This window comes from Halichoerus grypus, chromosome 9 (genome assembly GCF_964656455.1).
Source record: "Halichoerus grypus chromosome 9, mHalGry1.hap1.1, whole genome shotgun sequence".
In the NCBI taxonomy this organism is placed as follows: domain Eukaryota; kingdom Metazoa; phylum Chordata; class Mammalia; order Carnivora; family Phocidae; genus Halichoerus; species Halichoerus grypus.
In genome coordinates this window covers 107511223-107537621 of record NC_135720.1, presented here as the reverse complement: position 1 = coordinate 107537621, position 26399 = coordinate 107511223, and the positions used below count along the sequence as shown (strand labels likewise).

At 44.8% G+C, this 26399-nt stretch overlaps 2 protein-coding genes across 10 annotated transcripts; both read right to left on the bottom strand.

Annotated features, from left to right (window-relative positions):
- Window positions 1-85: 85 nt before the first annotated feature.
- Window positions 86-11154, bottom strand: LOC118532358 (triggering receptor expressed on myeloid cells 3-like). Of its 9 annotated transcripts, none has more exons than XR_013441268.1 (6): window positions 10942-11154; window positions 9303-9654; window positions 7982-8028; window positions 6847-6947; window positions 6114-6236; window positions 86-5305 (listed from the first exon to the last, which is right to left on the bottom strand). XR_013441268.1 is itself a non-coding variant. In XM_078055349.1 (6 exons), exons 1-5 carry the CDS (start codon window positions 10965-10967, stop codon window positions 5201-5203), a joined length of 402 nt encoding a protein of 133 aa, XP_077911475.1. In that variant the 5' UTR covers window positions 10968-11154; the 3' UTR covers window positions 86-4301; window positions 5199-5200. The 9 variants fall into 9 exon arrangements, 7 of the variants coding, with proteins under 7 accessions (XP_077911475.1, XP_077911476.1, XP_035942771.1 ...); XR_013441267.1 differs by lacking the exon at window positions 9303-9654 and having other exon boundaries at window positions 86-381; window positions 3908-5305; XM_078055349.1 differs by lacking the exon at window positions 9303-9654 and having other exon boundaries at window positions 86-4301; window positions 5199-5305.
- Window positions 11155-16513: 5359 nt separating this feature from the next.
- Window positions 16514-25470, bottom strand: TREM1 (triggering receptor expressed on myeloid cells 1). Its single transcript, XM_036086885.2, has 4 exons — window positions 25362-25470; window positions 22021-22377; window positions 20198-20411; window positions 16514-16915 (listed from the first exon to the last, which is right to left on the bottom strand). The coding sequence occupies exons 1-4, from the start codon at window positions 25408-25410 to the stop codon at window positions 16810-16812; spliced, it is 726 nt and encodes a 241-aa protein (XP_035942778.1). The 5' UTR covers window positions 25411-25470; the 3' UTR covers window positions 16514-16809.
- Window positions 25471-26399: the final 929 nt, after the last annotated feature.

The following is a 26399-nucleotide window of genomic DNA, read 5'->3' as shown; positions in this document are numbered from 1 at the left end:
CCAAACCTAAGTCATAAAGGGAAAAATGGATGGATTTAATTACATTGTCAAATGCTGTCATCCCAAATATCAGCAACACAACCTGTGGGGATGAGAAAGCTGAGTTTATTGCTCATGGCGATCAAGGAGAACACCGTCTTGGCAGAGCTGTGGCAGCATCCTAGAGGAAGGCAAGGTCCGAATTTACTGAGAAGTTTGTTTAAGGCATGTCTTGGCATAGCAGGGGCTGCATCAGGAGTGGGGAAGGGTTGCAGTACAGCAGTCCAGGATTGGTAGGAACAGCAAGGCGAGGATTTTGAGGCAGGGATTCAAAGATTCTTAGGGTGCAAACTATCTCATGATGCTTTCCATTGAAGAGTCGATGGATCTTTCAGGAAGTTTCTATAATGAACAATGAAACCATTTGTCTGGGCAAGAAAACGCCTGGAAAAGTAAAGTAATACTTACGAACAGTGGAAGAGCAAAGTCATGTTCACATAGCCAGTAAGATGTGGCCAAAACGGAATGTAGTTATAAATGGTTTCAGCGCACAGCACAAACATTTATTCTTCAGACAAAGGCTCTTGTGGACAAAAGCAACATCGGCGAAGAGCTCCACGTGGACACTGGCCCGCCTACCTGCAGCCACAGAAGCCACGCAGGCGGAGGTTTGAACTGCAGCTACTCTGAGTCAGACAGATGCACTTGGGCTCTTCCCGGAGTAAGAGACAATGGCAGTGAACACCTGCCACTCACCACCTGATCCCCTCCTGGAAGGCAGTTTCTCATCACCCCCCGTGTTCTGATAAGGTACGAGGCTTTCTGCTGACCCCCTCAGAACAAACCGTAAGATCACTAAGTGGCTGTCGCCAACAGGCTCCTCAGCTATGGGGTATCACGGCTGGTTGCAGTTCTCTGACCCGTTTTGTTCTGGAGTATGGGACGAGGACCCCAGGAAGCTGGAACATTCAGCTGATCTTCCTTTCACTACCTGTGTAGTAATAGACTGTCTAAATCTAAAAAATGGCTCCTTGTGTCTTCTGCACCAAATCACTGAGGCCTGGCCTCATGTGTGCTTGCCGAGTAACAGATGAGAGACTGAGGGGAGATATTTGCAGTGTCTAAAACTGACCATAGATGAATACCTTAATGAACCAAGGAGTTACTAAGAATCAGCAAGCAAAAGAAAGGAAGTCCAACAGCAAAATGAACAGAAGCAAGAGATCCAGTGCAGTAAAAATCCAAATGCCTAACCAGCCCATGGATAAATGTTTGATCTCGTTAGTTCTCAGAGGAGCACTCATGTGAAACACTGAGCTGCCACTTTGTACTCAGCAGACTGGCAGGGACTAGGAAGTTGGATAAGATTCAGTATCAGTGAACATGTGAGAAAGTTTTGGAACTTCCATGTGGAATAAGTATGTGACTGTCCTACACTCAGTGTCCAACTCCTGAATGTATACTCTATCGTGGTTACTGGTTTTTTTGTCCTGTTTAGGAAACATTTGCCTACTCCAAGATCATATTTTCTGTTTTCTTCTAGAAGCTTGATTGTTTATACCTTTCATATTTAGGTCTATGATCCATGTTAGTTCATTTTGTGTATGGTGTGAGAGAAGGGTAAAAGCCTTTTTTCCCCCTAAGCAACTATCCAATAGACCATCACCATCAGTTGGGAAGACCAAATTTCCCCACCAAATCACAGAGGCACCTGTGTGATAATCAGGTGAATACACATATGGGTGTGTCTCTGAACCTTTGTTCTATTTGCCTTATGCCCCCTGGGTGCTCTAGAAAATATCTTACATGGGTCCTCCAGGAAGATGATGGGGATGTTTACTTCAAACTGCTTTTTGTTTTTCTGGATTTTGCCTGTTTGTTTATTTTTTATAGTCTGCTGCTGAAGCAGGTGAGGTGTCCATCACAAGGGGAACGGAAAAGTAAAATTCAGCACTTACATGGAATCATACATAGCAGTAAAAAAAAAAAACAAAGATTTAGATTTACATATAGCAACAAGGATAGTCTCAGAAGCAAAGTAGAAGGATTGCGTGAAATTTATAAACAGAGTTATAGTTTTCAAAAAAAAAGGTTAAATCACAACTTTCATACAGTTAAAAAAATTAAAGATTCTTTTTAACTCATACTCAGTGAATAAACCAGGCAGATGTTAGGAACAGTTAGAAAAGGAAGTCAAGAAGCATACATTTATATGGAGGAAAGGAATATTGAAACAAATTGCATAGGAAAGCAAACCAGTCTGGGGTTTATTTCCCCCCCACAACAGGGGATGGAAGACAAGACAGAATCTGCATGTCTATCACTTACCTACAACTTACAAAACTATGAAATAGCTCCCCCAGAATCAGAATCAGAGAGCAGAAGGAAGAGTGTGCTAGAGACAATGCAGTTTTCCACTGAAGTGCACATTTTTTATACAATAGAATATAATGTGTGTAAAACAAAGCACATAAAATCAATACTACATATTTCCAAGGATCTACACAGATAAAAATAAACTTATGGACAGTAGATTGAAAGGGCATATGTTAAATATATGAAGAGGATGCCTGTGGGGAGGGAGCACAATGGGTGGGTGAAGATGAGAAAAATAAAAATCACATTAAACCAAGTAAGTGGTAAAGTATTTCCGTAAGTGACTGTGCCAAGGAGTAAGGAGTGTGGCAACTCAGTTTTGAGCACTTAAAGATCTTAAATTAAAAAAAAAAAAAAAAAAGCAAAAACAAAGCATGTTTGCATTCTGTTTGCAATTGGCCTTCTCCTCCATCCTTTAGGAGGATGTTACTTCCTAACATAAATGAGAGGATGTATGTCCAGCCTGGAACAGGAACTGGTTTATCCAGTTTTCACTTATGTGACTGCCATGGAACCTGAATTTTCCAAATGTCACTGAATAATTAATGATCATGTGGGCATCCCAGGAGTAGATTGAAATAGAGTGATGGGAAATAGGAGTCATTTCCTTAAACATGCAGAGATTTTGAGAAAAGTACCATAGATTTTGGAATAGGAAAAAATAAGAATTCGTTATGTTTGTATCTTATTATGTGATATGCAACATATAATAATGTCCAATATGTTGTTTTTGGTAAATAGGAACTTTTATTATAAAATAACTTCATAATAGACAAAAGGGTATATTTGTCATAACACAACAAAGAATGTATGTTTATATTTGTCTTTCATTGACCATAAAACAAAACAAAACAAAACAAAGACCTTTCAAATCTGAACTATTTTCATCTCAGTTTTGGCTGAGATTGTTTGGGCAGATGCTGTGGACCAATCCTTCCTCCTTCTCATGGGCCTTTCTGTACAGTAAAAGGTCTGCACAATCTTTTCTCAGACTTTCTGACAGCTAGGGTTCCAGATATAATTTAGGCCCCACCAATCAAATGCATTTGTGCAAGACTTAAGTTTGGAGGAAATGCAAAATGCAAATGCATTTTGCTGGTGTGGATTGTGGCTGAGGTGGGGTGAGGCTGGAACCAGAAGCTAGGCTGGCAGCTTCCTGATTTGGGAAGTTTTCTGATTCTTCAGGGTCCTGTCACAAGAGCAGTGACCCCTTTAGCAGCCCTACCCTGTAGTGTAGCGTTGAGAGTCATTCCCAGTGGTTCATGGTAGGATTTGATTCTGTAAATCATTTACTATTCTAGTTTTTAAAAATCCCTTCGTATATAAAATAGGCAGATTGGATTTAGCTGTCTGCAACTAACACAAGTCTCAAGAAAATAGATGCCATATTCCAGAGTGAGGCATGGGCAACCCATGCAAAAAGGTATCCAAACCTCACCCACACCAAAGTTACGCATTTGCGGGGATTTTAAAGATTGGGAGAGGATTTTTAGGCACAGTTTGGATATATTATGACCCTGGGGGTAGAGGGGAGTGGATGTCTGCTCCTTACCTCAAGCTCAGGGAAAGGGGCTTCAAGATCACAACTTGGAGAGCTTAAATGTCTTCTGCACTTGAAAGACACAGCAGACTTGTGTCTGACTCCAGCCTAAGAACTGTAACGGACAGAGACTGCCATTGGCTAGATGTCCCAATGAAGGAGTGAAAAACTGGTTGTGTGGGGATCCACCAGGGCTCCATGAGTTTGTTGGGGTGAATGAAGTGGGTATTTCCCACAGACCAGATGTGAGCTGCACATGTGTGAGACCACCAGTATGGGTTGTCAGGGATCCTGTCCAAAAAGGCTGCCTGGAGGTGGACAGACCCCATGGAAGGAAGCTAGAGGTTGACTGATGTAGGTGAGGAAAATAATTTTCCCTCTATCCTTCTGGTAGAGACTGAGACTCCTGTAATAAAAGACAGATTAACAAGAGAAAAACAAACAAAAGTTTATGAACATGTATACCTCATGTATACAGGGGAGATAACCAGGGGGAAAACTGAGTAACTCCCCAAGGTGGCTTAGAACTCCAGCTTAAGTTCTGTCTTCAGCTAAAGACAAAAGACAGGTGTGGGTGATATGAGGAATTCTTAATCTCAGGAAACAAACTGAGGGTTGCTGGAGTGGGGGGTGGGGTGGGAGGGATGGGGTGACTGGGTGATGGACACTGGGGAGGGTATGTGTTCTGGTAAGCGCTGTGAATTGTGCAAGACTGTTGAATCTCAGATCTGTACCTCTGAAACAAATAATGCAATATATGTTAAGAAAGAAAAAAAGAAGAAGAAGAATGTAGCAGGAGGGGAAGAATGAAGGGGGGGAAATCGGAGGGGGAGAAGAACCATGAGAGACAATGGACTCTGAAAAACAAACTGAGGGTTCTAGAGGGGAGGGGGGTGGGAGGATGGGTTAGCCTGGTGATGGGTATTGAGGAGGGCACGTTCTGCATGGAGCACTGGGTGTTATGCACAAACAATGAATCATGGAACACTATATCTAAAACTAATGATGTAATGTATGGGGATTAACATAACAATAAAAAAATTAAAAAAAAAAAAAAGACAGGTGTGGGGAGGCCAGTATGGGGAGATTAGTTCCAGGAAAAGCATTGTAAACAAGAGGTAAGGTTCATTATGCAGATTTCAATCCATGCCTTCTCCATGGATAAGTTTCTTCTATGATTTAGAGTCAACCTTCTCATCCTGGTACAGAGAGGTACATCCTGGTACAGAGACACCCTTACAAATGGGAATTTCCTTCATAAATGTAAATTTCTCTCATAAAAGGTTAACTTAAGCTGACTGACCCTCAGAGCAGCAGCGATAGGTGAGACCTTCCCTGCTTCTTTCCTCTTCCCGTCCACTGTTCCAGTCCTGGGGTGTCAGAAACTACAGCAAGGGGTAGAGATGGTGGCTGAGGAAAGAAAAAAAAAGCCAGCCTGTACCCTTCTGTCCCTCTGACAGAGGGACAAAATCTAGAGGATCTGAAGGAGAAGATTTCATTTTAAATGGAACCCCTTTTACCCTTACTGAACTGAAGCTAGTTTAGGAATAAACTTTATACTGCTTAGAAATGCCCAGAAGGGTGTGGATGAATAGGCAGAGCACAGAAGGGTTTTAAGGAGTGAAACTACTCTGCGTGATACTACAGTGGTGGGTACACATCAGTACACATTTGTCCAAACCCTTAGCATGGACAACACCAAACAAGAGCCCTAAGGTGAACTATGGGCTTTGAGTGACACTGATGTGTCAATGTAGATTCATCAATTCTAACAAATGTACCACTCAGGGACAGGATGTCTATAGTGCGGGAGGCTGTGCATGTGGTGGGACAGGGGAACTCTACTGTATCCTCAGTTTTTTTGTGAACCTGAAACTGCTCTCAAAAATAAAGTCTATTTTTCAAAAAATGACTAGAAGAGTGATGGGTCTTCCTGTACGCTTTACCAGGGGGCCAGCAAGATCCTCAGCAGAGCGAGTCTAGACAGCAGTAAGAGAACAAATATAAAGTTTATCTGAATTACACTTTGTGAGTCCCAATTGTGAGTCCCAATACAGAAATCGACTGCCATTCCCTTGGTCCTGATGACTCTCCATGGGTTTCTTTGCAGCCAGCCCTCTACATCCCCCCCCCCCCACCATTACTACTCTTCTCCCTCTGGGTAAGAGAGGGTTCAGACAGAGATCTCACAAAGAAGTTCAGGAAACCTCTTATTTACCACTGAACAGAGTGGAACGTGGTATTTGTTAGTGGAGGAAGGCATGCCCATCTGCTCCTGGAAGGTTAAGTCTGCTTCCCTGGATTTGCTGTGCCCTGGGGACACCTCAGGAGGCTCCTTTACCTGAGGAGTGTCAGAAATGAAGGATATTTGAAAATGATGCATCTGGAGTGCCTGGGTGGCTCAGTCGGTTAAGCTCAGGCTTAGTCTGCTTTAGGCTCAGGTCATGATCCCAGAGTCCTGGGATCGAGCCCCACATTGGGCTCCCTGCTTAACGGGGAGTCTGCTTCTCCCTCTCCCTCTGCCCCTGCCCCTCTTGTGCTCTCTCCCTCTCTCTCTTTCTCTCTTGCTCTCTCAAATAAATAAATCTTGGGGAAAAAAGGAAGGAAGGAGGGAAGGAGGGAAGGAAGGAAGGAAGGGAGAAAATGATGCATCCACGCCAGCCCCGGCTTGCGTCTTCCTCCCTCCTCTGAAGATAAGACTGGATTGCCAGTAACAAAAATTTTCACCCTGCCCCTCCCACCCATCCCAAGGAACCAGCCCAACTCCATTCACATCATTCCCAATGGTGGGCCCTGCCTCCTCTCCAGACTTCTTAGCACAGAAGTGAAGAAATTCAGGGGACAGGCTCTGGGGAACTCCTGGGAGCTGGTCCCTCTAAATCCACATCTGCAGCTACCACCTGTGTTCCCTCATTTATTTCCACCCAAGCCTGTCCCTGGCCCCCACTCACCTGAGCCCAGGCTTTCCGGAGAGAGATAAACAAGACAGAGAACACCAGGACCTTGTTCAGGATGAATCCACATATCAGAACAATCACCAGCAGCAGCAGGCCTGTGGAAAGGGCAAACATTGGAATCCTAAGCCACACACCCCCACCCCCCCACCCCCCCACCCAGAGTCCAAAAGGGTGAGTATCTGCTGAATGTTCTGCTCTGAAGCTCAGCCTCTCCTGGCTATGAGAGCAGCCAAGCAGGGGTTTATACCCTTTGAAGACGGGCCTCTATTTTTCCCAGGATCCTTAACCCCAGTGCTCACACTAAAGGAATCTATCTGGCCTCCTGCCCCTAACACCTCCCTTCTCCAGACCTCCCGCATAGCTGCTGGATCACTCTGCACCGAGACCCTCACTCTTCCCCTCAGGGGGCCTAGGGAAAGCCCTTTGTGCTCCCCATTGCCTACAGGACAAAGTGTGCATGACTGCGTGGCCTTCAAGAGTTTCTACAATCTGAATGCATGGTCCTGCATCAACCTTACCCTCTCCTCGACACTCAGCCCAACTGTCTGCCTCTGTAGCTGACACACTCTGTGCATGCATTCCCACCACTTGCTCCTGGCATGGAATGCCACCCTCTTTGTGCCTTCAACATTTCTTCCCCTCCAGGTAGTGTTCTCTGACACCCACCCACAGCTTGCACTCCCCGACAACTCTGGGTAGGGATGGACTTCTGTTGATCCCATTCCTTAACTCTGAGGAAGAGGCTGCTAATACTCAGACTCCATTGGTGCCAGGGCCCCATTTTCTAAGTGGTGCCTCATTGTCAGGGGTATAATATGCCTGCATGTTCTCAGCTCCCCAACTCCCAGCTCCTTTCCTCTGTGGCTGGTGGATGGGACTTTCGCTGCCTTGAAGTAATAACATTCAATGCTTGCTTTGGGGCTTCAGAATAGAAACGGAAGTGAGGGTCATTCTGCCTGTTAGGGTTCAGGACTCCCTTGGCCCGCCTGGAGCAGAAGAAAGTCCTCCATGTGGTCAGCCTGGCTCCCTGGAGTCCACATGTAGGGGCCTGAGCTGAGGGCCTCAGCTAAGCCCTTACACTGCTTTGCTTTGGCTTCCATGGAGCAACCCTCATTCAGACACAACTTACGCTGGATCCAGATTGCCTTGGTTGGTTCTCTTGGCCAGTGCCATTTTCTGGAAGAGATAAAAAGCCCTTCTGAGAGCCTTGCCTGACATGGGCTCCTACTGGGCGCCCGGATAATGCTTGCTGAAGATGGCTCAGCATCCCCGGAGCTTGCCAGCCTATCTGCACAACCCGGCTGACTTAATCTGAGCCCAAGAGGGACCTCCTTCTCCTCCATGCTGAGCAGCCCTCTCCCAAAATCATTGCCATGGGACTATACTCTGTTTACGAGAGAAACATTCACAGGGTCCTGGAAGGTCAAAAGTAGAAGGAGCATTCAATACCATCCAGTCCAACCCCCCAAGGAACAGGGTGACAGGGAGTGCCCAAGGTCACTCAGCAGACAGAACCAGCACTGGGACCCACGTTTCCTGACTCCATTCCTATATATCTCTGTGACATCCAGCTGGCCTCAGTCTCTTCTGGAGTCTCGTCCAGTGAGCGTAGTCTAATCTTTCAGCTCTTAGCACCCATGTCCTCCCAGCCCATCACAGTCAAGTGACCCACTCACCTGCCATAACGGTCCTTCTACTCTTGCCTCCAACCTAACACGGAGCTTGCCCATGAGGCAGGGAAACTCCCTCCTGCCCCCCCCTTTGACCCCCACCCCCACCCCGGCCTGCCTTCTCTCCTAAGTTCCCATTTCAGGCCTCCCTTCCTACCATGGGGTTGGGTGGACAACATCCATCACCTCCTTATATCCCCACGGTATATTAAGTTTCTTTCTGTGGTCAGCAACTACCATACCCTCCTCCACCTGGAAAACTGAAGAAAAAGTCAAGAAGAATAAAGAAGGACTCCCCCCAGTGCACTGAGGGAACGTCCATTTATCTCTGGACAGGCCAAGCCCACCCAGGAAGAAACTTTATCTGTTCGTTTGTTTAAACCTAACTAAAAATCAGTCCCTAACTACCCTTTCCTCTCAGTACAAACTCAGTCATTACTGCTGGTACCCTTTCCAGAGGATTATATTTTGTCTCCCCTGTGAGACTAATAATTCCTTCAGGCAGGAGCAATCTGTACTAGACTTGGTTTCCTTAGCCACATTAGCTTAGAGTTTTCTCCAATTACTGGAGAAAAGGAATATGAAGCTGCTACCAGCTTTCTCAAACTCACAAAGTGTGAGTGTGGAAGACCCAGGTGCACTGATTTTGGGTCTGGAGCTTTTCCCATTACTCTGCGCCATCTCTCCAAAGCAGCCCTCCCAGCAGATGGGGCCCCAGCCTGTGGCTGAGGTCAGTCTCTGCAAAAATGCTTCCCTGTCCTGGGTCTTGCTGCTTCTCACCTTTGCACTCTATCAACCAAATCTGTTTGGACAGGACATGGGGGTTCTGAGGTGAGAGGTCGATCATGCACTGGTACAGCCCCAAGTCCTGCCGCCGGAGCTCAGTCCCTGTGACCTTGCATACAACCTCCCTGGGACAATCCTTCAGCAGGTATCTCCCAGCCTAGGCCCAGTTTAAGTCTTTGCTCCTAGTGTTCATGTGCACCAGTGTCTCTGGGGAGGCCTGGCTCTTCTCCCACTGCCAGGCCTTCAGGCTGGAGGAGGAGAGCATGATGTTGTAAGAACAAACTGTGGTCCAGTTCTTTCCTCCCAGCAAGCACTTGTTTTTCCCCTTCGCCTACGGCTTGGAATCCTAGAATGAGAAATCAAAGTACTTCACTGAGCAAATGTTTCTTCCACCGTCCTTACATCTGCAGACCCCAGTACAGATACAAGGTTGTAGATCAAAAGTATTAGGAGCTCTATCAAGTATTTATGAGTAATTTAGGATTTCTATAAATTATTTTGAAATGGTTCAGCAATTTTATAAATACATATGGAGCAAATAAGGCAAAACATCAATTATGGTTGAATGTTTGAATTTGAATCTAGGTAATAAGTTTGTGGTGGCTATTCTTTCCATATTTTATAGAGGGGAAATTTTTAATAATAAAATGGTAAAAAAAAAAACAAAACCAACAAGTAAAAAAGAACTTAACCAGTTTTACAACCCATATTCTATTCTACTTGTGCTTCCCCAGACATGTCCCTTGCTTTCTAGTACACAGGACTTCATACTATCTCCTGCCATCCCCAGGTTGAATGCTCTCCCCACTCCTTGCCACCCACATCTGCCCCTTCTGGTCCCAGAGGAGAGTCTACCTGAACAATTCCACCTGCACTAATCTCTTTCCCCTTTCAACCCTCAATACCATTGATCACCCTGCACCTGCTTGCACCACCACCACCACCATCATCATCATCCTCCATAACTTTTATTAAGCCACTTATTATGCCCTAAATACTGAACCTAAGAATTTTACATCACTCTACTACTTAACTCTTAGGACAACCCTCTGAAGTAGGTACCATGTACAAATAAATACTGAATAGATACTATTTACAAATGAGGACACTGAGGCTCAGAGAGGTTGGAGGACTTCCTAAGGTCACAAATGTAGAAAGTGGCAGAGATAGGATTTGAACCCTATTCTGTCTATTCCAGAACCCTTCACCTCTTTTCCACATGGCCTCTCTGTGCCTTGCTAGAAGGACTTCCACTGTATTTTTGTCTTCATGCTGTGACTTTGCCCTTTTGTTATTTACCTTTCCCTTCTACTAATCCTCCTCTACCTCAGTGCCTGATTCCTTTAAGGAGAGACTTTGTCTTACACTTTACATCTCCCAGGAAATCAACATAGGGATGACAGGTTGTTTGGATGACTTCGCATTTCTCAACTTCACAGTGCACTAGAGGAAGCTCCAGATTCTGTTTCATCACCCAGTTCCTGCTGGGACAGGTGCATCCATTACCTTCATGTCTCTTCCCTGTGTCTAGCACACACCCTGATCCTATCCAGTACCTTCTAAAGAAGTGAGAGAAACCCCTCTTCGCAGGCACCCCTTCAGCCATCTGCATCCCTCCCCCACATCTCCTTACCTGAGGTCCAGAGCAGCAGCAGCCATAGCCACCCTCAGAGCCCTGTCCCCTCCATCCTATCCCAGTCCCAGGATCCACAGGATGCTGGGCATCCCAAGGCTCTTCCAGTTGCTGGAGGATGTTGCCCCCGCAGGGTATTTTCCATGTTCTCTGAGAGGCTTGACTATTACTTCGCAATTGAGAAGGGAAGTGTGAAGAGGGAGCAGCTCAGAAAAATGCAGAAGAGAAAAGAGTGATCACTGCCCTTGTGACATCTTCCTTCCTGCTTCCATTACGTCACAGCCCCATTGGTCAACACTGGAGAACTCCCCATTCTCCACCATAGCAAGTTTGGACACACCCATCTGATGTCCCACTTCTGCTCCACTCACTTCCTCAAGTCGCCAGGACTTTCTCATCCCTGACCACTGACCACTACATGCTGCACCCTTCCACCATTCTCCCTGTCTAGAATGACACCATGCATCAAAATTTGTCTTGTCCTTCAAGACAGAGCTCAAACCTTGCTGATGACCTGCCTCCTTTACTCTTGCTCCACACTGTGGTTCTCAAGTATGGGCATGTGACTAAATCACACAGGTAGTTGGCAAGCATGCACATGCCTGAGCTGCACCACCAGAGATTCTGATTTGGTAGGTCTCAGAAAGCTCAGCAATCTGCATTTTAACGAGCAGCCCAGGGGATTCTGAGGCAAGTGGTCCAAAGAAGGGATGCCTGTAAAAGCTCTGTTTGAGGTCAGGTAAGCGCTGAGGCATTCCTCAGGTACTCATTCTGGATGCAAGGTGTGCACTTCCCTGAGCTCCCAGCCTAGGCAGAGGCATGGAGATCACAAACATGATGGTATTAGGAGTAACTACAACAGATTGGATATATTTGTCATCTTTTGGCTCTCCAGCACCCAATACCTTCTCCACCTAGGGGACATGCCCCAATGCACGGGTCTCACTAAGATGCAGAGTTCTACTTCCTCTACTACTGAGTATGGAGGTAGATATTTCTCCTGCATCTAAGTGCCAGGCATGTGACTTGAACTAAGCTTGGCCAAATGCAAGATTCTGTCTAGGATTCTGGATCCTAAAGGTGTGATACAAGGTGTAGGGCTATTGGAGATGACTGACACAGAAGAAATGTAAGCATTGAGAGTCCAGGAATAGCATGGTGCCAAGGATGTGGTGGCTTCAAGTGTCCAAGGGCAGTGGCACCAATGGCAAAATCACTAGATTGTGTGATATTGTGAATATAAGAAATATGTGTTTGGTCATGCAGATAATTAAAATATATTTCTCACATATATTTTGACTTCATCTATAGTTCCTGGATCACAGGTCCGAAAATCCATGAAATTTCCTGAGCTGTAAGAGCAGTGGGAGCTTCCTTTGTCATATTTGGTCTCTTGTCCTCAGTTCCTGAAAACATTTCAGAGCCATAAATGTGACATAAGTGTCTTGTTCAGAACAAGCCCCTTTCCACTACACCTGAGTTTCTGTCATTGAGGTGACTTTTGGAAATCCCGGAAGGATGGGGGCTGTTGTCTCGGGAACCAACCTTGAAAAGAGGGTTGGAACTTTCAACCCCACCCCCTGATTTCTGGGGAAGAAGGAGGGGCTGGAGGTTGAATCAGTCACCAATGGCCAATGAGTTCATCAATCATGCCTATGTAATGAAGCTTCCATTAAAAAAACAAAAACAAAAACAAAAAAGGAGGGAGTTCAGAGTGTTTCCAGGCTGGGAAACCAGAATGCTTCCATGTGCCACTGTGTTGGGCTCCAAACTCCATGGGGACAGAAATCCTTTTGTTCAGGACCTCACCTTATGTATTTATTCATCTGGCTGTTGATTCATATCCTTTAATATTCTTTTATAAAAGGCCAGTAAACTAGTAAGTAAAATATATCTGAGGTCTGCAAGTTGCTCTAACAAATTAATGGAACCCAAGGAGGGGATCACTGGTAACTTCTATAGTAGATGGGTCAGAAGCAAAAGTGCTCTCCAATGGCATCTAAAGACGGGGAGGGGGAGTCTTATGGAACTGAGCCCTCAATCTGTGGAATCTGATGTTATTTTTGGGTAGATAGTATCAGAATTGAGTTAAATTACAGGACACCCAGCTGGTGTCCAAGAATTGCTTGTTGGTGTGGGAAAACCACCCCCTCCCAAAACATACACACACACAGGAATTGGGTGCAGAATTCTAACAGGTGATCAGACCCTTTGACTGTTTCTGCTATGACCTCAGCTGTGTCCTCTGCTGTGCGTTGCCTCTTGGTTTCACCAGTTAGATGTCTTTTTTTAAAATATGTATGTACTTATTTATTTATTTTAGAAAGAGAGAGCGGGGGAAGGGGCAGAAAGAGAGAGAGAATGTCAAGCTGACTCCACCCTGAGTGTGGAGCCCCACATGGGGCTCGATCTCACGACCCTGAGATCATGACCCCAGCCAAAACCCAGAGTTGGCTGCTTAACTGACTGAGCCACCCAGGCACCCCTCACCAGTTAGACTTCTGCAGGCTGTCCCTATGTGCACGTTCGGTTATCACTCTGTCTTCCTTCTCTCTGCCCTATAACTGCCCTGTAGCTCCCTTGCTCACCCATGGTGTTCAGGCCCACCCTGTCTTGCAAACTCCAAAGATTTAAGTTGGTATTTTCTACCTCTTCTGCTCTAAAGGGAAAAGGTCCCATTTGTGGGCCACCATCCCTGCTTCTTGTGTGATACAAGGAGAAGAGGCATTTAGACATTGACAGAACTCCTCCTTATTCCATTCTATATGGCTTTGAAGCACCTAGTCTTCAGCAAAGGAACTCTAGTTTTAGTTCCTGCTAGTAAGTAGTGACTTATTACCCATGTGGTCTCATTTTAGGCACATATTTCCTTTTTTTTTTTTCTTCACTTAACATTTTATTTTATTTTAATTCCAGTGTAGATAACATACAGTGTTATATTAGTTCCAGGTGTAAAATATAGTGATTCAACAGTTCCATATACTATGTGCTCATCACAAGAGGCACTTAATCCCCATCACCTATTTCCCCCAACCCCCATCTACCTCCCCTCTGGTAACCATCAGTTTGTTCTCTATAGTTAAGAGTCTGTCCCTTGGTTTGACTCTCTTTTTTGTTTTCTTAGCTCATTTGTTTCTTAAATTCCACATATGAGTAAAATCATATGGTATTTGTCTTTCTCTGGCTAGCTTATTCCACTTAGCATTATACTTTCTAGCTCCATCCATGTTGTTGCAAATGGCAAGATTTCATTCTTTTTTATGGCTGAGTAATATTATATATATATATATATATATATATATATATATATATATATATATATACCATATCTTCTTTATCCATTCATCTATCAGTGGACATTTGGGCTGCTCCCATAGTTTGGCTATTGTAAATAATGCTATAATAAACATAGGAGTGCATGTATCCTTTCAAATTAGTGTTTTTATATTCTTTGGGTAAATACCCAGTAGTGTGATTCCTGGATCTTAGGATAGTTCTATTTTTAATTTTTTGAGGAACCTCCATACTGTTTTCCACAGTGGCTACAACAGTTTTCATTCCCACCAAGAGTGCACAGAGCTCCTTTTTCTCCACATCCTCACCAACACCTGCTGCTTCTTCAGTTTTTTATTTTAGTCATCTTGACAGGTGTCAGGTGATATCTCATTTTGGTTTGATTTGTGTTTCCCTGATGATGAGTGATGTTGAGTATCTTTTCATGTCTCTGTTGGCCATCTGCATGTCTTCTTTGGAGAAATATCTGTTCATGTCCTCTGCCCATTTTTTAATTGGATTATTTGTGGGTTTTTTCGTCTTTAGTTGAATAAGTTATTTATATATCTTGGATACTAATCCTTTATCAGATATGTCATTTGCAAATATGGCATTCAGTAGATTGCCTTTTAGTTTTTTTGGTTATTTCCTTCGTTGTGCAGATTTTTATTTTGATGTAGCCCCAATAGTGTATTTTTGCTTTTATTTCTCTTGCATCAGGAGACATATCTAGAAAGATGTTGGTATGGACAAAGTCAGGGAGATTACTGCCTGTGCTCTCTTCTAAGATTTTTGTGGTTTCAGGCCTCACATTTAGGTCCTTAATCAATTTTGAATTTATTTTTGTGTATGGTATAAGAAAGTGGTCCAGTTTCATTCTTTTGTATGTTACTGTCCAGTTTTCCCAACACCATTTGTTGAAGGGACTGTCTTTTTCCCATTGCATATTCTTGCCTCCTTTTTCAAAGATTAATTGACCATATAATTGTAGGTTTATTTCTGGGCTTTCTGTTTTTTTCCATTGATCTATGTGTCTATTTTTGTGCCAATACCATACAGTTTTGATTACTACAGCTTTGTAATATAACTTGAAGTTCAAAGTTGTGATGTGTCCAGTTTTGTTTTTCTCTTTCAAGATTGCTTTGGCTATTCAGGGTATTTTTGTGGTTCCATACAAATTTTAGGATTGTTTGTTCTGGTTCTATGAAAAATGCTGTTGGTATTTTGGTAGGGATTACATGAAATCTGAAGATTGCTTTGGGTAATACAGGAATTTTAACAGTATTTGTTCTCCCAGTCCATGAGCATGGAATGTCTTTCCATTTCTTTGTGTCATCTGCAATTTCTTTCATCAATGTTTTATAGTTTCTAGAGTATAGGTTTTTCACCCCTTAGGTTAAGTTTATTCCTAGGGACTTTATTATTTTTGGTGCAATTGTAAATGGGATTGTTTTCTTAATTTCTCTTTCTACTGTTTCTTTATTAGTGTATAGGAATGCAATGGATTTCTGTACATTGATTTTGTATTCTGGGACTTTACTGAATTCATTTATCAGTTCTAGCAGGTTTTTGGTGGAGTCTTTAGGGTTTTCTATATAGAGTGTAATGTCATCTACACATAGTGAAAGTTTGACTTTTTCCTTACCAACTTGGATGCCTTTTATTTCTTTTTGTTGTCTGATTTCTGCAGCTAGGACTTCCAGTATGAAGTTGAATAAATGTGGGGAGAGTGGACATCCTTGTCTTGTTCCTGACCTTAAGGGAAAAGCTCTCAGTTTTCCCCCATTGAGGATGATGTTAGCTCCAGGGTTTTTATATAAGGCCTTTATTCTGTTGAGGTATGTTTCTAGCTGCATACTTCTTGGCCTACATGGGTATGTTCTGAGGACCCAGGGGTAAGATGTACCCCTGGTAATGCACACGATTGACAAATGAGATTCTCTATCAGTCCTGTGCCTTGGATCTCATCTCATCCAGGATTTTCCCAGGATACAACCTTTTGGTTAACTTGGTTTCTCTTCCCCAAATATGGTATTCTCACCATGGCGTCTTGTCTTCTCCTCATTCCGTGGATTTCAAACCCCTTCTCTGGGAATGTAGGAGAGGGCCACAGATGAAGAGAGAAACCCAAACATCTGATTCTAGAGGAGAGAAAGGCCTAGGAGCAGGGAGAACAGGATGCTTGTGTAGTAAGAGCTCTGTCCAGATCAGGCTAAACCATTATGGCCCAGGGCAAGAACAAGGGCAGAATTAGCGGGGGTGTCCTCGGTACCTCACAACCTCCATAAGACAGCAACAGTGAAGAGCATTGGACTCTGTCTTTATTTAAGGCAAACCCCGAGCCACGGGTGGAATGGGCATGTTTGCAGCTGCATTTCTCTTCTGAGGGGGCAAAACACACACCCACGGGCACTGGTGTAAATGAGGGGAGCTGGCAGGGCTGAGAAGGTGGGACATGAGCCTTAGAAAGAATCTGTGTTACAGATTCAACTCACGTCATTGCCCCTCCTTCCTTTCCCCCTCACACTCCTCCCCCAGAACAACTGCCAGAGGGATGTGGCTGGAGGTCAGAGGTCATGCTATGGCTTCACTGGCCTAAGGTCCAAATGACCTCTGCGTGACGGCAAGCAAGACAGTGAAGACCAGGCTCTTGCTCAGGAGTCCACACAGCACGAGAATGACGATGTTGATCACGGGAACCCTGGGGGAAAGAAGAGATGGAAGCTGCTGTTAGCACTGGCACGCCTCACACCTGAGTGTTTACAGAAGTCCTTCATGCCCCTTCTCTTATCTGCTTAGGTCCTTCTAGCACCTGTCCCTGGCCTTTAGTGTGCCCCACTGCCTAAAACTACTGACCGGAAATATATCTAGTAAAAAGCATAGAGCCCATGTGCAGAAGAGGCACCCAGGAGAAAGGGCAGGCTGCCTGGGCTCCTCTTCCTCACCGGGATGCAGCAGAGAGAGAAGGCCCAGCAAGGAAGCCTGGTTTCTAGTCCCAGCAGGAAGGCCTACTTCCTGGGAGGGCCACCTCACTGCTCTGGCCTCGGTTTCCCCATCTATAAACAGAAGAATCCAATCCTTGCCCCAATCCCATCATGAATTATTACAGATTTTAGCTCAATGATTCTAAAAGTCCTGAGAAAGCATCAGTGGATACCATAAGAAAGAGATACCCATGAGTGAGAAAGCATGGTCTGTCTAGACTCAGTGATATGGAAACAGATTACAGCACAACTAATCTGCATGATAAGACCAGGGTGAAAAGAGAAATAGATGGCAGTGAAACAAAGAGAAGTCCACATATTGACTTAATGTTATGTATGAATTTAGCATCTAAGAAATCAGGCAGCCCAGGAGGTAGGCAAGGATTGTTTAATAAATAATCTTGTGGTATCTGGATCGTAATATGAAGAAAAAGTCATCTTTTGTACAATTTATACCATTTAGCAAAATATACCCCCTCAAGATGGACTAAAGATTTAAATAAAATGGGGGGGAGGGGAACTAGAGACATCACCAGGAAATAGAATCAAGCACATTAAGGAATAAAGCAAAGTAATAATTTAAAAATCAACACGTTTGCCCATACAAAACTTAAAAGCAAATGTGCAAGCTCGCAGAAGGAGAATTGACAGAATGACAATAAAAAGCCGCCGAGGCCCCTTTACGCTGAAGTCTCCCCCAGGCCCGCGGCCCCGTCCTCCCTGTCTTCCTTCTCCCCCATCACCTGGAGTTACGTGAACCAGCAGCTGGTCAAGTTGACCCCTGACAGCTCCTGGCCGCTCGCGGTTACAGTAGCGCCCTCCGCAGCTCGGGTTCAGCCCATGGCTCCAAGGTCCCAGCTCAGCTGGGCTAACTTGACCTTCAAGTCTCCCTTGTCCTCCCAGCCCTTTCACATTTTCATGCGCAGAGCTCCAGAAGTGTGTCCACTCTCGAGGGCCAACATGCACCCCTTTCTGAGGCTGCACACAGGCGGCCAGACGACCGCCCCTACCCCAGTGCCTGGGAATTCATGTGCCGCTGGGCCACCCCCAACAGAGGACTTGGAAATTCGGAGTATAAATATCCAGCTCCCCCAGCCTCTGATATAGACAAGTCTGTGGGTCCCCCAGAAATCCCCTGCAGGACTGAATCCCAAAGTTCCCCCTGTGGGACTCAGCTTGGTGATGACATCCTTACTAAGCTTCCTTCTCTCCTGGTCTCACTTCCCGGATGGATTTACCTGGGATCACTTCCTACATTGTACAAGACTTTTCCCACTGCCTGCTTCTAGGGAACCCACCCTAAGACAGTGAGGTGGTGGCTTCCTCTAAGGTGGCCAACCCCATCCATCCCCAGAATGGAAGCTCACTTCCTCCATTACCTAGGCAAATAGCTCCCTGTACAAAACATCTCTTTTTCAAACAGCTCAGTGGCTTCTGCTTCCTTGGCTGGATTCTGACTGATAGAATAGTTCATATTAGTTAATAAATAAAGTTAATAGAAAATATGCAACCTCTAGGAGCACTGTGGGCCAAAGTGGGTACTCTCGATTTACATGCTGGAAAATCAGAGTAACTTAAAAAAAATGTTGATTCTCACTAGATCATTTATTTAGTCCACAAAGATTTAATAAGCACCTACTATGTACCAGGCACTGGGGCCAACAATATAACAGCTGTGGGGCGGGGGGGCTGAGTGGATAGTCACTGCCTCTATCCTCCTGGAGCTTCTAGGCCACAGCAAGACAGAAATGAAAGCACGTGATAGTTCATGTCCAATTTAGCAGGAATATTTTCCAAATACTAAATCCTTGTACGCAAAGGATCCCTGAAGTGACAACTGCTTCACTTATACATTACGGATCACAACACAAATTGTTTCCAACCTTTGAAGAGCCATTTGGCAATATGTATACAGAGCAATATAAATGTTCCCATTCTCTTAAAGGAATTTCCTTTGAATAAATAATTTAAAAGAAAAAAAGACATCTGCAAAAATGTTCATCTCAAAGTTATCAATACTGTAAAAAATTAAAACAATCTCAGTGTCTAAAGACAGGCAAGTAAGATGTAAGTCATGGCTTTTTCAGTGATAGAAAAGGATGCATTTGTTGAAATTATAATCATGAAGTCTAGGTAGCAACATCAAAGAATAGTCTTAGCATAGAAAAATAATGGCAATGTTTATAATTAGAATTACTGCTATATTAAATATGTATGAACATGAATAAAAACTAGAAAGAGAATGTGGCAATCAGACATGTTAGATTAGTGGGAATATGGATGAATATATCTCTGTTAATTCAACATTTAATGATAAACACATTCAGAGATAAATCAACATTTAATAATAAACCGTAAAGAGGGGTATGCATGCAAAGTTAATGGGTCTTAGCTTTGCCTGCACATTAAGAAATCTTCTGAAGATCTCATAAAAAATGCTGAGACCAGCCCCATCTCCAGAAATCCTGATCTACTGGTCTACAGGAGGGCACATGCATCGGTATGAAACACAAACCAAAGCAAAAGCAAACACTCCAGGTAATCCTAACACACAGCAGCCGCTGAGAGGAGAGCCGTTGGGCTAGATTATTATTTCCAGCTCTGCATTTGCTAGCCTCCTTATAGACAAGGAAACAAGCCACAGAGCGTTCATGATTCACCCAAAGTCACACAGCTAGCCAATCTGGCTGGCATTAGAATCCAGGGACCCTCACTCCACTATACCATTAGGCTGGTGAGGTTGGCTGAGACCCACTGGAATTAAGCAAAGACACCCTTTCCTTCTTACTCCTACAGGATGCAAGGAAACAGGGTGAACCAGGGAGAGGGGGAGCCTCACCAACAGCTTCCTCCCACTCTAGTACCACTCCCTTCTTCCCCAGGAAAGTTTCACCAGACTTAGTTGACTCAAGTCTGCTCCTGCCCTCCCCTTTCCCCCATTCATCACTTCCCACATCTCAAGCATATGGACTCAGAATCAAACCAGGAGGCCCAGAGACCTGAAACCATAGCTCGTGACATCCGTCGCATTTGTGATGTTGACTCCCAAGCCAGGAGAGGAGATGTCAGCAGTTGATTTGGGTAGGAGTTGGGTCACAGTCTTGGGGCTGTTAAGGAGTGTGCTCTGGGCCTTGGTGGTGGTAGGAGGAAGGGTGGAAGTCTGAGCCAAGTTCTGAGTAGGATTCTTGTCTGAGACAGTGGTGCCTAAAGGATCTGCAAGAAAGCACATTGGATAAATGGATGGTTAAGTTAATGAATGAAGTTTTGGGAAGTGAGTGGGTGGATAGACAGGTGGAAGGATGGATAGAAGGAAGGCAGGGAGGCAGGAAGGAAGGGTGTTTGGATGGAAGGAAGGAAAGTTGGATGGATGGAGAGGTGGCAGGGTAAATGAAACTGAGGAAGGAAATGAACATGGCCATTTGTGAAGCAAGTTTTTCTTTTGCTAAGATTAAAGAATTAGTGTGAGATCAGCCTGGGTCAGAGGCAGGAAAAAAGAAAGAAGGAAGGAAAGCAGAAAAGGGAAGAGAGAGAGGGAAGGAGGGAGGAAGGGGGGGAAGGGGGGAAGGGGGAAATGGAATTTTCAAGTGATTCCTATCACTGGAAATGCACTCGCCTGCTATTCTTCACTAATCCATATGCTTCCACCTCTTCAAGAATAATTCCCTGATTACTTTACCTTGTACCATTCTCTGCCTCACCCTCACATGAACCTGTAGCATATTGCTTTTCAAATTGTCTTTTATTAATATATTGCATATGAGCCTTGTCTTCCTTAGGCTTAGGATTCCCCAGGTGCTAGAAACTTGAACCTTCCTCCCTTTCCTCTCCTTCCTTAATTTCTCCAGTTGACATCTACTGAGGTCCTACTTTGTCCCAGGCACTACATTAGTTTCTAGGGATACAGACATGAGAAAGGCACAGGCCCTTTCCTCAGGGTACTCACAGATGAGCATTGGAGGCAGGTAAGTAAGCTGGCCACTACTACCCAATGGGACAGCATCATCTATGAGGGGGACACAAAGTGAGCTCTGGAGATTTGCTACCCAAAATGGGAGCCATGGACCAGCCTCAGCAGCAGCATCACCTGCAAGCAGATCAGAAATGCTGAATCTACGGGATGCCTGGGTGGCTCAGATGGTTAAGCATCTGCCTTCGGCTCAGGTCATGATCCCAGGGTCCTGGGATCGAGCCCCACATCAGGCTCTGTGCTCAGCAGGGAGCCTGCTTCTCCCTCTCCCTCTGCCTGCCTGTCTGCCTACTTGTGAACTCTCTCTCTCTCTCTCTTTCAAATAAATAAATAAAATCTTAAAAAAAAAAAAAAGAAAGAAATGCTGAATCTAGGTCCCACCCTAGACCTATTGTATCAGAGGCTGCTTTTGAAATAAAATCCCCAGGCGGTTTGTGCCCCCAGTAAAGTCTGAGAAGCACTGCTTTGGAAGCACACAGGAAGGCCATCAAATGTACTGGGGGGGAGGGAATAGTTGATCACAAAGGCTTCCCAAAGAAATGACTTCCATTTGGAAACCTAAAGTATGAGACTAAATTATCCAAGTCTACCACTCATCTTTCACTGTACCCTACTTCCTACAATAGTACCCCAAATTAAGCTCTGCTACCCTAAAAGGAATCCCATACACAGAAGCCCCTTCTTACTTTTGGACCAAATGCCTCTCAAGGACCTCAAATGAAAGACAAGGAGCTTCTGGGAGAGGTCAGTTTGCTAGAAATCCTGAGCCACAGCCCTGCGGGTGCTACCACCACCACCCATACCACCACCTGGGCTGGCTTTCCCCATCCTCTTACCCCCCTCCAGGTCACTCACCCTTAATCACCACCAGGCGGACAAGGGGGGACAGGATGTCAGGGTCCTTGGGAGGGTGGTAGATCACACACCGATACAGTCCTGAATCCTTCACTTGAAGATTGGTCATTTGGACGTTCAGCATGGCCTCACTGGGGATGTCTTCTAAGAAGTACCTGCCCATCCGAACTTGACTGGGATTCCCCGAAACACTCTCTGTGAAAACCAGTGTCAGGGGCTCCCCTCTATCCATCAGCCTCTGCCAAGCTTTCCGGCTATTGGCATACTTCCGGATGGAGAAGGGACATTGTACATTCAGGGTCTCTCCTGCTGCTAAGACATACTTTTCTTCATGTGGTTCGGTTGCAGCTTGGAGTTCTGTAAGCAGGGAATCAGAGTTAGACTCTGTGAGGAATAGTTTTCTTCTCTTTGGAAAAAAAGAGAGAAACAACCTCTTTTTCTTATTCAATCTCTCATTTTTCAGATGAGGTCCTCAAGGCCTCCAGAGAACATGCAACCTTCCCTGCAAGCCAGCACTAGATCCCAGATCTTTTTACTGTGAGTAATTTTTCTTTTACTCCAAGAGCTAGACCACACATGCTTTGTGCAAACTTTCATAAGTGATTGTTTTTGAGAGGAAAAAAATTGCCTGAATGGAGGCAGAACATGGGACATGTACCAAGACCATGAGTGACAGGGGTATTATGGAAGGGAAGATTATAGAGAAGGACATACAGGGTGATGAGTGGATGTGAAGACATGATAGTAGCAGGCAGTGATTCCTCCAAACAGCCAGGGGAAAGAGTAGGGGAAAGAGATCAATTCTGGTCTGGTCCAAAGGAGCTTTGCCAAGGGGAAGGCCAACTTGAGTGGAAATAAGATGTGTTTTTGGCTGGACACAACAGAGCTCTATAACTTATCCACAGGATCTATCCACTCAAGCCTGGGTTACTTTCTTCCATGGAACACCAAATAATGGGCTGGACAGTAATGTCAGGTCAAACTGTGGATCAGGCTACCGCTACCTACAACTACTACTGCTATTATTAATACTACTGCACACGCACACACGCACACACACAATTTAATCCCTGGGCAGTAGTTCTGAGAATGCCCATTGAAAAATGCCAACAGCTGCCCCTTTAATGGAGTCCCTGGGCTATCATCACAGCCCAGAAACCAGGCCAGTTCTTCGGGGACCAGATTGCAGTTTCTAAGGAAACCTAGAAAACAAGCTTCTTGGAAAGTCCTCTGAATTCTGGGCAGGAATTCCTCTCCAAGAAACAAGGGAGCCAAGACTGGGGGCTGTCTTAAGCCAAGTTTGGCTCACTCATTCATTCACTCATTCATCAACTGGTGGCTGAGAGCCTACTGTGGCCAGGAACCGTGCTGAGCTCTGAGGAAGATAAACACCTCTTCTCTCTACCCTCTGTAACATTAATGTAAAGATTATAGATAAATTATTTGCCAAGTCCCTGGGCAAGGTAGATGCTATGGTCAGAATGTGTGTGTCCCCCCGCAAAATTCTTATGTTGAAATCCAAATCCCCAAGGTGATGGTGTTAAGAGGTGAAGACTTTGGGAGATGATTAAGTCATGATTGATCCCACGAAAGGGATTGGTGCCCTTATAAAAGGGATCCAGAGAGCTCCCTCACCGCCTCCACCCTGGGAGGACAGAGTGAGAAGTCCATAGTCCACAACCTGGAAGAGGGCCTTCACAAAAACCCAACCAAAATGGCAGCATGATCTTGAATATCTACTCTCTAGAACTGTGAGAAATAAGTACCTATTGCTTATAAGCCACTCTGTCTATGCTATTTTATGATAGCAGCCCAAGTGGATGAAGAGAGTGGGAGTTACAGGAGTATGAGTTCTGCACAAACTTGCCTAACTCTTGTGAAAGGAAACAGCAAGAACTCAGCGCTGAAGTGCTATGTGTGCACCATTCCTTGCATGACTGCAAGAAAAGAATTCCAAATACTTTGTATTGCTAAGTGTTTAAAAGTACTAGCTCATTTAATCTTCCTAACTTTATCATTTAAGCTCCATAACTTCTAAGGTTGATGCTGCCATTATTCTTATTTCAGAGATAGGGAAATTGAGGCACAGAAAGGTTATTTAATAAACCAGAGGTTATTAAGTGATTTGCCCAAAGTTCCACAATAGAAAGTGGTAGAGTCAGGATTCAAGCCTGGATAGTCTGACCCCGAACTCAACTCTAAAACCTGGGAGCTATGTTGCCCAAGGCAGTTATCTGGTTGAGATGAGAGCAGTCCCAGCCCACGCCTGAATAGGTACCTAATGATTCTGTTCCTTAGGATACAGGAGCTAGAGGGAGTTTTTAGGTTACCCCAAACCACCCCCACAGGACACAATAAAATATATACCACTGGCTTTCTCGCACATAAGTACACAAGCATCAACCCTCCATATTCTCCCAGTTCTGCTTTGGAAAAACATGAATACAACACAAGCGAATGAGAACCAAGCTCCTATCTGCCCATCTGGGTTATCGTCCCAGCTCCAAGCAGACTCAAAGTGCTATGTGTGTGCAGGCTCTGCAAGGCGAGTGTCTGTAACCTTGCTCAACCTTGTGTTCCTGGAAAGTAGCTTTTCTCTGTAATCTTCATGTCTTTCCAAGGCAAACCCTTCTTTTCACTTGTTATTTTCCCAATTTATTCATAAGGATTAGGAGGAGGAAGAGCCAAAGCCCCAAATGCTTCCATCTTTAATCCAAGTGTGAGCTGTACAACAAGAGAAGTGAGGGTGTGGCAATGGGGCAGACCCACCAAGTCAGGGCAACAACACCCTCCAACACCAGCAGACACATCGGTCTACAGTCACAGCCCCCAGGAAAAGGGGCACCAAGCCCCTTCTCTTCACTTCTGTTCTGCTATTCCTCAGCAATAACAGACTTCCTGGCCCATAGTAGGCCCCTGGGAAATACTTGCTGAATGACTTATGTCTTTGGGGGTTAATAGAAGTCACGTGAAAAGCACCATGATGGAATATAAGAAAACAAAACTTCAAACTCAAGCAAAATTATTTCGGATCATATCAAGTTTAGATTTACTCTAGCATTTTCCCACCTAGACTTGTGCTTATCTTTGCCAACATCAAAATGCACAGATATCCTGTTTCCCTAATTCACCCCTTTTACTTCTGTTCTCAGGGCCTATATAGTCTCCTGATTCTGTGAAGTTTGGGTAGAGAAACACAGTCTAACAAGTCTACTGGTTGGCTCTATGCTGGGTGGCCACATCCCCTGGAGCTTCCAAAGAGAAGGGAAGATTTTCTCATGGTGGGATCCCCAAGGTTCTGGGCAGAGGCCTCACCTGCTCATGCCTCTTCCTCACCTTACCTGAGATGAAGAGCATCCAGAGAAGCTCCTGGAGCCTGGCCTTCCTCATCCTTCGTGTGCACCAGCCCCAGCTGCCGCTGGTGTGCCCGGGACACTCTAACCTAGAGGCTCCAGAAAGTTGCATAACAGGATATGAAGTCATTCCTGGGAGGTGCTGAGGCTGTCGGTCTGTTTTTGTCACTGGCTGTCTTGACTCCAGACGTCAGGGACAACACAGGAATTCAGTGACAGGGTTTGAGTGTCAGCCTCCTCTGAATTCCAGTTTCCTGTTCTCTGGGGATAATGACAATTACCTTTTCAGCCAACCTCGCAAAATTTTAGTGAGAATAATACTTTGGTGTGAGCAAAAGTAAGGTGTCACTATTGTCAGGGGACTAGAGGGCCACCTTGCTCTCCTGAGGCCAGCTCTCCATTCCCATCCAGTTCAGTGTAGGTACATGGAGGGACAGGTTGGGATAATAATGCCTCACTTTTAGGGCTATTGTGGGGATGAACTGGGGGTCCCTATGGTAAATGCTCAGTACTGTACCCAACATACATGTTTTTTCTACAACCTGTCCCTACCCCCACCCCACCCTGATTCCCTTGGCTTTTTCTGACTTGAGGCCTGCCCCCTCTTCACCCGGATGGCCCACACCTTGCACTTGCCCTCAGCCTCCTGTCATAGACCTGGCTTCGGAGCTCATGGAAGTGTAGGAAGCCCCCTAAATGATTTGAGAGGACATGGCCGCCATTAAACAAGAATAATCTTAGAAACAGGGCGATATAGGACAGGACAGTGATGAAAGAAAGAAAAATTTAGCAGTTTCCATACCAGAAGCAATACAAGGCAGATTTGACGATGTGAAAAATCAATAACAGAAAAGATTTACTTCAGAAATACTCCCAAATGTAAAATGAATACCAACATTTTGAAGAGCTCAGAAATATATTAGAGGGAAAGTCCTAGAAATCCAATAAGTAATATACAAATAAGAGATGTTTTTGAAGTATAACATGGAACAGTGGGTCATAAATGAGGATAAAAATGTATATTTA